The following is a 16,750-nucleotide window of genomic DNA, read 5'->3' on the forward strand; positions in this document are numbered from 1 at the left end:
GAAGAAAAATTATAGAAATTAACTTTCATTTTTTTTCTTTTCTCTCATGATTTTAACTCGGGAGTACAACGTTAGTGACGTGTTTGGATAAATTATAATTTATAAGTTTTTTTTTTTTAAAAAAAGTTAATTGTTTAATATAATGTTTTTTATTGTATGGATTTTAAATTAAAAAAAATTAAAAAAATATTTTAAAAAGTTAATTGACACTAAACAATGATGGACATAATCGGAGATGAAGAAAACAATGAAGAAAACCCCCCTCCACTCACTCCCTGAAAAGAAGAACGTAAATCAAGATTGACACAATATTTAAAGGGGATTGGTCGTGATATATCATTACATGATAAAAATGAGAGTGAGAGAGGATGGGTATTGAGAATTTTACCATATCATCGCCTTTCCCGAACACTGGATCCATATCAAGTTTGGAATAAAAGCGGTTATATTCTCCTCCATTTATACAGTTTTATTCAGAAGTAACTTTGACACTAAAAAAGTGTATCTTGTTCATCATGTAAAGGATCCAACTTTCTTTCGAGCGGTTACTTTTTATGTATTTGTTCATCATTACCCATTTCAAAGTAGATTTTCAAAATTCTTGTCTGATTGGTTGCAACTTGAGGGCGACTAGACAACAAACAACAAATAATTAGGTTAGTCCTATGAAATTATACCATGGGCTAACATTTGTTTTGACTTTTTTCAGTTTAAGTCATCAAATTTTTCGTTTGTTTTAAGTAAGTATTAATTCTTGCGTATATGTTATATTGTTCTTTTCACTTTTTTATATTTTTAACGCGCACACACAAGCCTGATGTCTTTCATGAAATAACCTCTTTATTCTTCGGAATGAGAGGAAAGCTGCGTATATCTTACCCCCAAACCCTGTGTTAAGCGGTATATACTGGGTATGTTTTGTTAAGACTATGTTTGGGATTGTTGTTAAAAATTGTTGTGTTGTTAGAAAAAATGTTGCTGAAAAAAGTACCTTTGTAAAAATCAGATGACTGTTTTGTAATTTTTTTGATATGTATATGTTTTGATACAAAAAATTAAAAATAATAAGGGTTAAATATCAAAGTGGTCACTTAACTGAAGGACATATATCGAAAAACTGACTCTTGTTATCAGGACTCATTCACACAATTATAGTAGCAGGTAATCACAGTGCCGTTAACCTTGTTCGTTGACCTAACGGAAAAGGATTGACCATAACTCTGTTTACATGTGGATAGATGTGGCAACATTGAAAAGTTAGGATGAATCCAACTAAGCCCCCTAATATTTATAAACAAACGAATAATTCACACGTACACACATATATGTATATATCATATGTATCCTGAATTTCAGATTAAAAAAGCTTTTTACTTGATTATTTCATCGTATTATTTAAACAATTTGGGAAGTAAAATTGGTGGATGAACCTTCAAATAATCATGATGGTTATGCCTCCAGATTCCATAAATTAGTATTCGTGCTCTTTATTTTTTTCCTTATAATTTTAATGTTTCACTTGACCCCGAATTTCATTTTTTAATGGATATAGATATATTGATTATTTTTTCGAAAAAATTCAGTAATATGTAAGCCTTATAATATCAAAATTTAGATTATTATACTCTTAAAAATAAAATATTTGCTCAATAATCTTTTATGTATAATAAAAAAACTCACTGTTCCTTTAAAAAAAATAAACCCATATATTTTTGTAAATTTGTAAAGTAACATAAAGATTTTGTAAAAGAAAATTTGAATTTCAGTTTAAAAAACAATTCGTTTTTATTTTATAAGCATTTTTGGTATGAATTTTTATATATTTTTGTTTATATACATTTTACTTTAAATTTTTATATTTTACCTTACAAGTCCAAAAGTTTCCATATTTGAATATTATAAGCATTTTATATTTGAAAGTATAATATAATGTATTTTATAACATTCAAAATAAAAGTATGAATTAAAATTGGAACTCTTGATTAAAATTTTAGCTTTTTGACTAAAAGAAAGTTAAATTATGAAATTTTTAAAAAAACATCAAAATTATTTTTATTATAAAATATAAAATAAACATTTTTTACAAAATTAAAAAGGAAACTTTTATTTTTCTTTTGACAACTTTTGATTTAAGATAATAGACTTAATTTTAATTTAAAAGATGCAATTTTTTTTATCTTCCCCGCGTTTTGGGATTTTCAGTTGTTAATCTGTTAAAGTCAACCATTTTTCTGTCAGGTCAACCAATCTTGTTAACGGTCGTGTCATTACTGTCAACTAAATTGAGTCCGTGATAACATGAGTGAGTTTTTCGATACATGCCCTGCAGTTAAATGACTACTTTGATATTTAACCAAAAAATAATAATGTTTTGGTAAGATTTAATGGTGAAATCAGCATTTACTTTCCGCAAAAGCTGAAAAACAATTTTTTCTAAAAATATGGGAGCTTACTTTTTTGAGCAGCAGCTTTGAAGCTAAAAATACTATTCCGAAAATCAGTTTTTAAATTTTATCAAGTAATTTTTTAACTATTTTTCAGTAAAAAGATAATCAACAAACCCCTAGTTTGGTTGCGGGAAAGCTAAAGTCCTAAAAGTTTATCTATTATTTTATCTATTGTCCACGAGATTTTTTAATAAAAAGAATTCAAGATATGAAAGAAGATAGATGCGCTTTTGCTTGAAAACAAAATATTTTTGAATGAAGAAAATTTCTTTGAGAAAAGTAATTAGTTCTAGAGAATGATTTTCTCTTTTTAGAATGGCAAATCATTTTTTAAAACGATTTTGTTCTCAACGTTTTCGTAACTCTCCCTAATATCCAAATACCGAAAAACACTGAATTTTTTTCTAAGAAAAATGTTTAAAAGATTTTTTTTTAGAAACTTGCTAACCAAATAAATACAGGGGTTTTCATAAACACTTAGGTTTTACCAATTTTTTACAAAAATATTATCATTTTTTAAAAATAGGTTCTGTAACTTTGGAACCATTTTACAACCACGTCTACAACTTAGAATATAAAAAATATATTTACGAGAATATGTTTTGCAAATTTATAACCATACTTGGAATATAATTTGTAACTGAAAACGCAACATCGAAAGCAATCCGAAATAGTTGCACAATTAAAAATAAATGCAACCTACCTATTATATAACATCGTATTTTGAAAATATTTTTTAAATAAAATAATACTTTTACAAAACTTTTTGAAAATGGATTAAATCACAAATAATTTAACAAAAAGTTATAATTTTGATAAATGCGCAAAAATATTTCCAGGATCAAGCTCCTAATTATCCTTAGTTGGGCGTGGGACAAGTTTCTGATGCACGCCTGCTCGTCTGCAATGGTTTGAGAGAACTCTGATATTCAATTTGGGGTTTTAGTTTTCAAGGTTTTATCTTGAATCGTATTACTAGGTGTTTTTAAGGTTTTATTGAATTATTCAGTTAATAATTATTAGTATTATATTTTCAACAATAACTCTGTTCTGTTATTAATTCCAAATATTACAAGAGATTAAACGAATTCTTAATTATTGTGTCTGATGTTAATTATAATCAAGAGAAAACGATGCAACTAAATCAATCTCGGATGTGGCAAGTAGTGAGTGGTTTTTACTCTTAGTTTTACAAAGTTTTATCTATCATTATATATCAATTTGTACACATAAGCCGATGGTCTTTAAGAAAACAAGTTCTTCATTTTTTTGAAATGAGGGGAAGACTGCGTATAGTATATCCTCATCAAACAGGGTCCTAGATAGTATATGGTGTTGATTCTAAATGTTACTTTGAGGTTAAAAATGGTCCGAAATATTATTTCTGAAAAATAATGGCCTAAAATGTCATCTCAAAACACTATATCGTGCAGCGTTTAGGCCAAAAAACCAAAACGCTACATCGTGTAGCGTAATGCACCCTTGACTTTTTTTTAAAATGCGCAAAACGTGATATTAAGATAGAGTTTTGAAACCAAACACTGCATTATATAGCATCTTGGCCTAAAACCCTACTTTATCTAGCGTTTTACACACATATTTTTCTAAAAATATATATTTTTAAACTCAAATAAAAAATTAATAATTCCTAAAATACTAAAAAATTATTTAAATTATTTCTAAAACCCAAAAGTGACTGGTGAACCCTAATATGTTAAAATTTATTAAATTAAGTTACACTTTTAAATTTAAATTTTTAAATTTAAAATTTACATTTTTGGTTTCTAGGATTTAGGCTACAGGGACCCTAAACCCTAAATCGGTGTAATATTTATTAATTTCTTTTTTAATATTTGTAAAACCCAAAAAGAGATTGGTGCATCCTAAATGTTAAAATTGTTAAATAATGGTATAATCTTAAAGTTTAAAAGTTTTAAATAAAAAAATATTGAAAACGTGACATTAAGTGATATTTCCGGACCCCTAAATAACACATCAAAAGAAGCTCAAAATAAGAATAAATAAATAAATTTACACAAAACGTCACATGAATGAATTAACGTTTGGCACATTGAAAAATAAAAAAATAAATAACAAAAGGCTACATCCTATAATATTTTGGGTGATTTTTCAAATAATACACAATATAACATGGCTATAAAAAAAATGGGCAAGAGAAAGAAAAGAACGGCCCAACCCAGAGAATACACGGGCCAATGCATACATATAGCTAAGGCCCTTTACTTACATCCACAAATTAGGGTTTTACATTTTCTCCACTCATCTCTGCAGCTGAGCCGATCTTTCAACCCAAAATGGTGAATCTCTCTCTCCATCTCTACTATCAACATTTCTCTGATCTTAATTATACATAAATTAATATTTACATATAATTTTACATATCGATTTTAAGTTAATTAAAATATAATCGCGTTTGTTTTCTCGCAGCCGTCACATAAGACATTTATAATCAAGAAGAAGCTCGCTAAGAAGATGAGGCAGAACCGTCCCATTCCTCATTGGATCCGTATGCGTACCGATAATAAAATCAGGTATACTCTTTTTTTTATGTAATGGAGGCGGTGTATTTTTAATCTCGATAAATAATATTTTACGATATGAATAGATGAATGTATTAATTTTTTTTTTATTGTTTGTGATCTGGTGATTGATGTGATTTTATTTGTTGTAGGTACAATGCCAAGCGTAGGCACTGGCGCAGAACTAAGCTCGGCTTTTAAGGACAATTTCCATGCTCGGTCTCGATGTTTTCAATGTTTTTACGTTTTGAGTTATTATGTAGTTTTCGAGATTGTGGTAGCATTGCGACTTTGTCTCTGTTTTCAGCTTGATTGTCGTTTTTAAGAACAAAGTTAATGATTAATTATCGTTTTGAATAGCGTTAGTTAATTATCAATGATAGACTTTTTCTTTATATTTACTGCTCTTTTGCTGTGTTTATATTCAGAGTTTTAGCTGTTTAGTTCATTGTATCAATTTGGTGAATTTCTTCCTGTTTCAGTTACTAAAGTGTAGGCAATTGCAATGTTACAACTGCTGGAACATATATATACTTATATCTGTTGAGGTACTAGCACTTCTATATATATGTCAAAGAATTATAATTTTTTTTTATAATTTTACCAACGTGTTGCTTGGAAGTAGTATAGGATTATGTTCAAAGTATTCAGTCTATACTTGCAGTCATGTGAGTAGAGAATAGAGGCAGGGGTAGGGGATGAGGTGCTGGTTTTGTTGCAGATCTTACCAATTCAGGTTACATACGTTTGTTACTATATCATATTCTGCTAGTTGGATTGAAGTTCTTTAACCATTTTATATCCATTGCGTAGTTTGGTTTGATTGAATTCGTTATATGTGCTAAAACTCAATCAACTGAAATCAAAATGAAGACATTATTTTCTTATGAGAGATGGCTTGGTCAGTTGCAATTAGTATCGGGAAAAAAATGGTTTGCTTTCAGTAGTGGGTATCAGATTATTAGTTTTACATCCTAAACCTGCCAACAACCTGTGATTGTCATTGGTGTAGATATACTCCTTTGAATTAGTGTTGTTTTTTTCATTACAGTAAGTTTTGTATGTAATTCAGCAAATGTTGCAAGTATTCGACATACAGTTGTGCCTGTGTTCTTGAACATGTGCAGTGTTTAACATTGTTTTGTGTTGGGTGGTGTGAGGGAGTTCTTTTTTAGCTTCGAACTTGGTAGCTTGTAGCTTAATGAGCAGATTGACAGAATGTGAAAAGTTATTTAAGATGTTTAGCCCATCCAAAAGGGGAGTTCTTTCATTAGCTCCGAAGTTGGTAGCTTGCAGGTAAATGTGCAGATTGACCGAATGTTCAATGTATATGTTCTCTTTAAAATGTCAAACCCATCAAAGAAGAGATTAAATTATCCAAACCCCAATCTGTTATATATATATATATATATATATATATATATATATATATATATATATGGCAATCATGCAGAAATATTTATGGGGTTTAGGGGAAGATGTTTTATTAGCTTTAGAGTCGGTTGTTTGCAGGTTACCGTGCAGATTGAAAGATTGCAAAATAATGTATAATATGTCTTTGTGATCAAACCATCTAGGATGTTTTTCTTATGTACAATCCATATAGAAAGGTATATCAATCTCTGTGCATTACAATATGAATGGTATGTAGGAGAATGTTTATATTTATACATTGAATACCTTGTTATCAAGTTTGTTATTTATGTCCAATCCTTTTAGGATGTTAATTTTTTCTGTTTTGATATTTTCGTATGTTCAGTAATGGATTTTGGTAAATTTTCTCGGAAGGATTTATATGATATATTGGGAGATTAAGAAGACTTGCGACGGACGATGGTGGATATCGCAAGAGCTCAACTTTCATAACAAAAAATTGTTCATATTTTGGGGTATTTGTTACTCCAATATCAGTTGATGAAACTGATACATCTGAACATTAGGTTAAGGATGATACTTATGTGAATGTCAATAATCTTACTAGTTTCACAATCGGTATATGTTGGATTGCTCGATATGTTATTGTATTTTTTTTTTAAATTGAAGAATTTAAATATTTTATGTGTTAAGCGATCTGAAAACAAAACGGCTTTTTATTTAGCTTATTTTTTATTTTACATAAAATTGTAGTTGACGGTTCAAAATTTGTTCCAGCTGAGTTATAATGTTTTATTATATCTTTTCTCGTATCCGTAAAAAAAACAAAATGCGAAATAGTTTGCAAGATGTCATTAAGACATAAGATAATAATTATTCAAGCTCCAGTCTACTACATAAAACTAGAATAAAAGCACGTGCAAGGTACGTGTCTGTTTATAAATTAAAATAATTTCTCAAACGAAGCGAGACATATATTAAAATAATTTTATAATTAAAATAAAGTTTTCAAATTTAATTTAACTTTTTATAGTAATTTTTAAGTCAATTTTTTAATTTTGATAAGAACATGAACATATGTAAACTTGTATGATTTAACGAAATAACCGTATAATTATTAAAAATTAAATTGGGTAAATATCGGGGAGTATACGATGAACATATGATACAATCCTATTGTTGGCTGTAGGCCTAATAAGGCCCTCAGAGCGAAGGCCCGTCGGACGATTGAGCTTTTGGGTCGCAGGCCCACCAGGCCCATAAGCCGAAGGCCCACGGAAAATCCCAGGCCAAAGCCCATTCTTCTTCTAGACCGTTGGAAAGGAGAAGAGGCATAACGTCCCCTTTTCACTCCCTCCTTAATGATGAGTAACGTAAGGTGCAATCATGGTGAGATGGAGTATAAAATCCCTTGAGAAGTAAGACAAAACACACACAGATTCTCACAAACACTCTGTTTTTCTTGTATTATTTACCTCACCTTTACAACCAGATTCTTATTCTCACGCCGGAGGTGAATTGGGGGTACAAACCCTCGCATTCTCTTCGCTTTCAGGTATCAGCCGAAGCCACCTTCAAGGCAGTCGAAGTCTGTTACATCTCCCGAAGGAATCTCGGCGTAACATTTGGCGCCGTTTGTGGGAAATACGAGAGTTACAAGCCGAGATAACGAGAACATGACAGAAGTAATTCATGAGCATTCACCGCCACCTGGTTTTTCTGACAAGGGACAACTGTCCACCCTAGTGGACGAAGATGGGGTCATCACATTGACTCCTGAGGAAGAGGCCTTACTCCTAAAGATCCGGGCAGAAAAGGCCGCGGAGAAGGGCAAGGCCAAAACTGATCAAGCTGACAAGGAAGCAGAAGCCCGAGCGAAGCGAAGAGAGGCTGACGTTCTCCGGCTGAAGGCCCTACAGCTGCAAAGAGAGGATATTGAATTACAAGAACAAACTTTGCGTGAAGCGATGCGGGCCGACGAGTCCGGCAGAACGAATAAGGATAGAATGGAACGTAGGGTGCATGACGAAGAAGATGAGTCTGACTCTGATTCGCATCCCCGAAGGAAAAGGACCAAACAACCCTTTTCTTCTGATTTGGATGAAGATCCTGATGGATCCCGCCTCAGGCTCAATCGCCTGGAGAAGGCCCTGTTCGGTGATATGAGGGATGATAGAGAACCGGTAGTGACATAGGAAATTGAGCAATATCGACCCCCCAGGCGAAGAAAGGTAATTCCCTAAGATGAGCGTGTTCAGTGGAAAAGGAGAACCTGAGGACCACTGCGAAAAGTTCGAACTCCTAATGATTGGGATGGGTCACAATGATATCATGTTATGCAAAATGTTCAAGACCTATCTGAAGGGGTCGGCTTCGATGTGGTACAAATCCCTCAAGCCCAGGTCCATTGGATCCTACGAGCAGCTGAAGAGGAAATTTATGAAGTACTACTCGCACCTGTGCCGAAAGGCGAAAGATACTGAAGCCCTGGTCCACTGCAGACAAAGGGCGAACGAAGAATTGGGGGACTATCTCGCTCGATTTAAGGAGGAAGCCGAAATGGTTACTAATCTGGATAAGGTCAAAGCAATGGGCTTCTTAACGGCGGGGCTGAATCCCTATAAAGGTAAGAAGCTTCGCTCATCTCTTTACGATTTTCCCCCGAAATCCCTGAATGATATATATGTGAGGGGCGAGAACATTCACCGGAAAATGGAAAGTATTGAGGGATATAAGGACTCCCGTAGGGATGACCGATCAAAGCGAGCCGACAGATACGAGGGCTCAAGATCAGGCGCTGACCGAAGGGATGGTTGGGAAAGAAGGAAGAAAAGAAGCATTTCGCGAGGCCGAACGACGACGAGATAGAGATTCAGCCGTATTCACCACTTTGAATGCGCCGATCTCCAAGATTCTTCATGAGATTAAGGGAAAACCCGGATTCGTCCGTCCAGCTAAAATGAAGGTCCCAAACCACAAGAACAACCCCGATAAATACTGCGACTATCACAGGGACAAGGGGCATAACACTGATGAGTGTTATCACCTCAAAAGCTCATTGAGCGTATGATCAAAGATGGCGAACTTAATCAGTTCGTCCGAGATATGAGAGACAGGCTTGGGCCGAAGGAGAATCAGGAGGGGGAGATAGAGGCCGAGGAGCCAGAGCGAAGGGATAGGATAAGGGGTGAAGTAAAAACTATATCTGGGGGCAACATCCTGGATAAGGATAGTAAGACAACCAAGAAGAAATACGCCCGACAAGTGTACAATCTATATCACTTCGATCAGGCGAAGCCCCATATGCCCATGACCTTCAGCACAAAAGACTATGATGATGTCATTCGCTCACATGAGGACCCTCTTATTATAAATCCTATCATCGGACATAATAAGATATGGAAGGAAATGGTAGATACCGGAAGCTCGACCAACATACTGTTCCACAACACCTACTGCAAGATGAACTTGGCCGGAGAATAGTTAGAGCCCTGCAATGAGGCTCCCCTTTACGCCATTGGAGGACATGCCATTCAGTTTGAAGGAACGATCACTCTCCCAGTCCTCCTTGGCAAATTGCCATATACTGTTGAGAAGCCAGTGAAGTTCTACGTGGTTCGGATCGAAAGCCCGTACAATACAATATTTGGGAGGCCCGTCTTGTCAACCTTTGAAGCGGTGGAGTCTATACCCCATCTTAAGCTCAAGTTTTCAACTGAGAAAGGGGTAGGAGAAATGAGGGGTGATCAAAAAACCGCCCAAATCATAATGCTGGAAGATCTCGAGAAGGATCAGGAATACGAAGGACCGGACGGAACTGGAAAGAGAAAGCGGGCTGAATCCGAGCCCAACGGAAGCCGAGAGACATTAAATATTGAGTTGAAGAAATTTGAGGTGAATCTCTCGAGCCCGATAGCCGAACCCGCAGCGGAAACCGAAGAGATAGAATTGTACGCAGGTCATTTGGGAAAGATGCTTCGGATTGGGAAAAACATGAGGGCCGATCTGAAGGCAAAGGTAATAGCTGTCATTCGGCAATACCATGATATGTTCTCCCGGGGGCCGAAAGATATGCCCGGCTTGGATCCCAAGACGGCAAAGCACTGCTTGAATGTGCAGCCCGATGCCAAACCGGTGAAGCAGAAGAAGAGGACATTTGCAGTCGAACGACACGAGGTTATAGAAGCCGAAGTAGAAAAACTGTTGGAAGCCAAATTCATCGAAGAAATTGAATTCCCCGACTGGCTAGCCAATGTGGTGGTTGTCAAGAAGTCAAATAGGAAATGGAGGATGTGCGTGGACTATACGGACCTCAATAAAGCATGTCCGAAGGATCATTACCCCTTGCCCAACATCGACCAACTAATAGACGCTACGACAGGATATGAGGTACTTAGTTTTTTGGATGCTTTTTCTGGTTATCATCAAATTGCTATGAATGACAAGGATGTGCCCAAGAAAGCGTTCATAACTCCGAAGGGGACTTATGCTTATATCAAAATGCCCTTCGGACTGAAGAACGCTGTAGCCTCATTCCAACGAATGGTAAACAAGGTCTTTAAAGAGAAGATCGATCAGAACACGGAGGCATATGTGGATGACATGATTGTAAAATCACTATTCCAAGATCATGCCGAAGACTTGAAAGAGTGCTTTGAGACACTCCGAAGGAACAACATGAGGATCAATCCGAACAAATGCACCTTCAGAGTCTCCAGTGGCAAGTTCCTTGAATACATGGTTAGTGCCCGGGGGATAGAGACGAACCCCGAGAAGATAAAAGCATTCATTAATATGGAAGCCCCTGAATACATCAGAGACATCCAGAAGCTGACGGGTCGGCTCGTCGCCCTTCGGCGTTTCATCTCCCGATCAGCCGAAAAGGCACTCCCCTTCTTCGCCGTGCTCAAAGGGTCAAAGAATTTTGAGTGGGGGCCCGAGTGCCAAAGGGCATTCGAGAAAGTAAAAGAATACCTTACTAAGGCGCCACTCTTAATGAGGCTCGATTCGAAGGAAACTCTCCAGCTTTATCTGGCCGTGTACGACAGAACCCTAGGGGCGGTGCTTGTGAAAAACTACGAAGGCAATCAACACCCCGTGTTCTACGTGTCCCATGTCCTCACGGATGCAGAAACGAGGTACCCCAATGTCGAAAAATTCGCATATGGGTTGGTTATGGCCTCCCAAAAATTGCGACATTACTTCCAAGGCCGAACGATTCAAGTTGTCACAAGTCAACCTCTGAAAAAGATTCTAACAAGGCCCGAAGCCTCGGGAAGAATAGTGGCTTGGTCCATCAAACTTGGGGAATTTGATCTCGAGTATGTCCCCAGAATGGCGATGAAGGCTCAAGCTCTGGCCGACTTTGTGGTCGAGTGCACCTTCTTGGGGTCGAAGGATCTTACACCCGACGAACAGCTAATTCGGATCCCTGGGAAGTGGAAACTTTTTGTAGATGGGTCGGTAGCCGGGAGAAAGTGTGGGGCCCATTTAATTCTCTCCAGCCCCGAAGGATTCGAGATATGCAAGGCTATAAGATTCGATTTTCCTTTGATAAATAATGAAGCAGAGTACGAGGCACTCCTCGCAGGGATGGAGCTGGACCGAAGCCTTGAGGCGAAACATTTAAGGGCCTTCAGCGACTCCATGCTGGTTGTGAAACATTTCACGGGGGAATATGAGCAGAGAGACCCTCGAACGAAAGCCTATGCTAGCAAGGTAAAAGATGTTTCTTTGTCATTTGAAACCTTTGAGCTAAGTCAAATTGGCAGGGAGAAAAATGCATGGGCAGACACACTTTTCAGGCTAGCTTCGGCCGAGACACGGAACCTAACTGGTTCTATTTACCTCACCGAAGCCAAGATGACTTCGATCGAGAAGAAAGAATGTCTGGAGATTCACCTGGGGAGCGATTGGATGAGTACCCTAAGGAACTTTCTGGAAAAAGGTTTCTTACCTCCGGACCGAAGGGAGGCCCTAAAGATCAAGTACAGGGCATCGAGCTACACCATCATCAATGGAAGGATGTATCGCCGATCGGTCAGTCAGCCCCTCCTGAGGTGCCTAAATATCGAAGAACAGCGATAAGCACTTGAGGCAGTGCACGAAGGAATCTACGGAGAGCATCTGGCTGGTCGGTCCCTCGCCTTTAAAATCTTTCGTCAGGGTCTTCTGGCCAACCCTGAAGGCCGATGCCAGCGAATATGCCAAGAAGTGTGTATAGTGCCAATTATTCGCCACTGTCCCGAGACAGCCTTAGAAGAAATGACCTACGTGCTAAGTCCCATTCCATTTGCCGTGTGGGCCATGGATATAGTGGGCATTCTACCAACAATCACGAGGCAAGCAAAGTACTGCATAATTGCCATTAATTACATGACCAAGTGGGTCAAAGCTCGACCTCTGTCGACCATTACCGAAGAAGCAGCAAAGAAGTTCTTCTTGGAACATATTATTCTTCGATTCAGAATTTCGAAGATTTGCAACTCTGATAATGGAACTCAGTTTATTGGAAACAAATTTCGTAAGTTCCTGCACCACTTCGGAATTGAACAGAGGTTTAACTCAGTCGCCCATCCGCAAGGGAATGGAGCAATCGAAGCTGCAAATAAAGTAATCTTTCAAGGAGTAAAGAAGAGGCTCGGCGAAGCTAAAGGGAAATGGGCAGAAGAACTTCCTTGGATCTTATGGGCCTACCGGATGACCCCCAGGACTTCAACGGGGGAAACCCCTTTCTGAATGGCCTATGGAACCGAAGCCCTGATCCCAGTCGAAGTAGGCTTGGAATCATACCGAATTGAGGCCTATAATATAGAAGCCAATAGCTTCGAGCTAAGGGCGAACGTAGACTTATTAGAAGAAGAAAGAGAAGCTGCCCACCAAAGGAACATGAAGTACTTGCTACAAGCGGCACAACATTATGACTACAATGTCAAAAAGAGGTCTTTCGGGATCGGAGACCTAGTAGTCCTAAGGGAGCTGGCTGCATCTATGCCAACCAAACAAGGAAAGCTTCAGCCTAACTGGGAAGGGCCCTATAAGGTGATCGAGGTCATTCCTCCCGGAACATACAAGCTTGAAACGCTATCAGGCGAAGCAATCAAAAACACCTGGCATGCCAGTCGCCTTCGAATGTTTTATCAGTAAGAAATTTCTTTAAAAGATAAGTTTGTACTTAAATTTTATATGAGGAATGTAAGCAGTTCAATCATAAATAAAGACGCACTTTATGTCACATTTTTTTATTAAGTACCAAAGTCGCGGCCGCATGAGTATTATCTAGGGGTGATCCCAAAGACGATAAACTCTCCGGCCGCCGCCTTTGTCCAGTTTATTAATGAAGCATGTATCATAGGGGCAATCCCACGAAAATCAAACATCCTTCACTGCAACACTTACATATAGTGAGGACGAATGAATGATCTTAAGGGGAAATCCTAAGATAAGACCTTATCCTTCGTCCTTCCCTAATTCATGCGATATTAAAGAGGTCCGAAGGAAACCCTGTCCAGGGGAAATCCAAGAGAAGTATATGATCCTTCAACCTCAATCACACATATATTTAAAAATATATATATAACAAAGACGGCCTGGTCCAGGGGCAATCCTGAAGAAGACCAGTCGAACCTTCTTATTGACCGAATGAACAACGACATTCTGGTCAAGGGGCAATCAAAGAATGATCAGCATCCCTGTTCCTTCGCCCAACAGCAGCCTCTTAAAGCATTAATAGCCCGAAGTCACCTTCGACCTTTAAGCCTTGGGGCCATAAGGGGTAGTAGGGCATTAAAATTGTTAAGGCAAATGAAGCCGAAGATACAATTTGTTTTATAAAAATTGTTAAGGCAAATGAAGCCGAAGATACAATTCATTTATAAAAATTGCTAAGGCAAATGGATAAGGCCAAAGATGCAATTCGTTTTATTAAAATTATTAAGGCAAATAAAGCCGAAGATACAATTCGTTTTATTAAAATCGATAAGACGAATAAATAAAGACGAATACACGGTTAAAATAAAAAAAATAATGTTGACAAAAGATGAAAGATGCATTAAAATATAAAAGCCCGAAGGCTAGTTAAATTACAAAAGCTCGAAGGCAGGAGTATCGATTACAAAAAATAAAATTACAAGTTAAGAAGATGAACGAAGAAAGCCACTGCAAGAGCTGGGTATGACCATAGAAACGCCAACGACAAACTTCGCCACAAGATCATCTTCAGTCATGTCAAGCACCTCGGTGCTGAAAGCTTAGACCTGGGGTTCTTCATCCGAGAGCTCTTCGTCTTCGCCGGAGGAGACAGGAGGGGCTTCAACTGTTGGTCGACCGATGGGATCCTCCAGGCTGTCATCCAGCAGCTGCTTATAATCCCAATTCAGGCCATGGTCCTTCTCCAGGAGATAGTCAGCGCCGAACTGGAAGCTGCGCTCCTCCGTCTGGTCCAGCTGTTTTTGCTTCTTCCGAAGCTCCTTTCAGGACTTCTTCAGCTGAACGTTCCGGTGGGAGATCCTCAGGTTTGCCTTCTCAAGGGCCTCCTCCAGCTTGGCCTTATCCCCCTTCAGAACGGTGGCCTGGCCGTCCAGGACCTCATTTTGAGTTTTCACTCTTTCAAGTTCCTCCTCGGCTGCCGTGGCCCTCCTCTCCAGCTCCTTCACCTCAGCCATCCGAGTCTCCATATCCCGAACTTTACCCTCCACGGCCGCAGCCCAGGAGTAGCTTGCAAAAAAGATAAGGTAAAAGCATTAAACGAAGGAAGAGAAAGGTGCCGAAGGGTAAAAGGCGAGCGAAAGAAAAAAACAAAATTAAAACATACCAGGAATAAAAAGAACAGAAGCTCAGTGCAAGCCTCGGTCGGAGAAGTCGAAGCAAAGGGCGGAAGATCAGCCGGGAGCTGGAGGCTGTGGCACAAGTCCGAAGCCACCTCCTTCGTAGACTGCCTCGCCGAATAGATAGTGTGATCAGACGTCAGCATGCCCCATGCAGGTACATAAGACTGAACGATCCCCTCCCAGATGCGGGTCCTTTTGGAAGGGTTCCCTTCCCTCACCACCACCGGCTCGTCCTCCTCATCTCTGTCGGAAGCAGCTGGAGCTTGATGAAGCGGCGTGACCCTTTCCGCCTCGGGCCTCTCCTTCGTCTCCCCGGAAGGATTCGGCGTGGCCCCTCCATCAGTAGCCTTCTTCGCCGCCTCTTCTGCGACCCTCTTCTCGGCCGCCCTGGCCTTTTTCCTTTCAATCAGGGCCTCTCTGGAAGACATTGAAACAAAAATAAGGCAAAATGCGTCAAATAAAAAAGACAGAATGAAGGAGCGTATGGATGAATGAAAGACAACTACTAAAATAATCAGACTATGATAGACAAAGGAGAAGTTTGTTACCCCCACCCCACAAACTTAGCAACCAGTCTCTATCCCGAAATTCCTCGGGACCCAACTTGCTCACGCGGATATCTACCAGGGCCGCGTAGTCCTCCTTCTCCCTCTCTGTTAAACTTGGAGCGAGGAGCAGTGAAGGGTTCACGTCCCGCCAGACCGACATTGGGGCCAACCTCCGCCCACTCATGAAATACCAGTGAGTATGGGTCTGCTTGTTGCTGGAGTAAGTGGCTGCCCAATCCGCCCGGCCAGCCCGACGAGCAATGGTATAAAATCCCGGGCTCTTCGAGTTCCTTCGGAAGTCGTAATGCCACCAGAATAGCCTCGGAGTTGGAGTAACTCTGGCATAGAGGCACCTATTCTGGAAGCAGTTAATGTGGATGAACCCATTGGGGTCCATCTGCCCCAGAGCGATCCCCATTTGTTTGAAGAGATGCTTCACAATCTTCAGTGTCGGCACTCGGAAGCCGCATTTGAATGCCGCCTCCGAAATCCCGACAACACAGTCGCCGTACCCTTTCGGCACTCCAGGCATATCGTAAATCCGCTCGTTCTCCTTGGGGGCATAGAGCCAGAAGAAGTTCCGAGGGATGAAGAAATCAGAAAACATCTGAATTATCCTCTTCTTCGACAACTCCGACCGGTTGTTCGCCGCCGGATAATTCGCCACCGATCCAAAGAGATCCCGACCCGTTCTCTCAGGGCGAATTGAAGATGTTCCCGCCAAAGTGCCCGACCGTGGGTCTCAAGTCTCTGGTGGGGCGATTCGCTCGGTCCATGTCCCTGTATTCAGAAACAGAGAGACATTAGTCCATGTACTCGGGACAAGACAAAGAAAAAATGAAAAATATTAAAAGGCCGAGTACATGTCCCAGAACCGAGCGAACAAAAAAAGATCTGGAGTCGGCTCCCGAAGGATGTTCTAAAAGGCAAGTTCCCCGAAGAAAGTTCTTGCCCCCAGAAACCCTTCGCCTGCCACCTTTAAACTCCAAACCGCCAATCTGCCTCTGGGTCGG

General features: G+C 39.1%; 2 protein-coding genes across 2 annotated transcripts; both read left to right on the forward strand.

Annotated features, from left to right (window-relative positions):
• The first annotated feature begins 4,621 nt into the window (after nt 1-4,621).
• Nucleotides 4,622-5,384, forward strand: LOC141682522 (large ribosomal subunit protein eL39-like). The gene is made up of 3 exons (XM_074487211.1): nt 4,622-4,765; nt 4,896-4,999; nt 5,140-5,384. Exons 1-3 carry the CDS (start codon nt 4,763-4,765, stop codon nt 5,186-5,188), a joined length of 156 nt encoding a protein of 51 aa, XP_074343312.1. The 5' UTR covers nt 4,622-4,762; the 3' UTR covers nt 5,189-5,384.
• A 7,715-nt stretch (nt 5,385-13,099) lies between these two features.
• Nucleotides 13,100-13,507, forward strand: LOC141685119 (uncharacterized). The gene has a single exon (XM_074490243.1). The coding sequence runs from the start codon at nt 13,100-13,102 to the stop codon at nt 13,505-13,507; it is 408 nt and encodes a 135-aa protein (XP_074346344.1).
• The last annotated feature ends 3,243 nt before the right edge of the window (nt 13,508-16,750 follow it).

Source organism: Apium graveolens, chromosome 9, assembly GCF_009905375.1.
Source record: "Apium graveolens cultivar Ventura chromosome 9, ASM990537v1, whole genome shotgun sequence".
Classification (NCBI taxonomy): Eukaryota; Viridiplantae; Streptophyta; class Magnoliopsida; order Apiales; family Apiaceae; genus Apium; species Apium graveolens.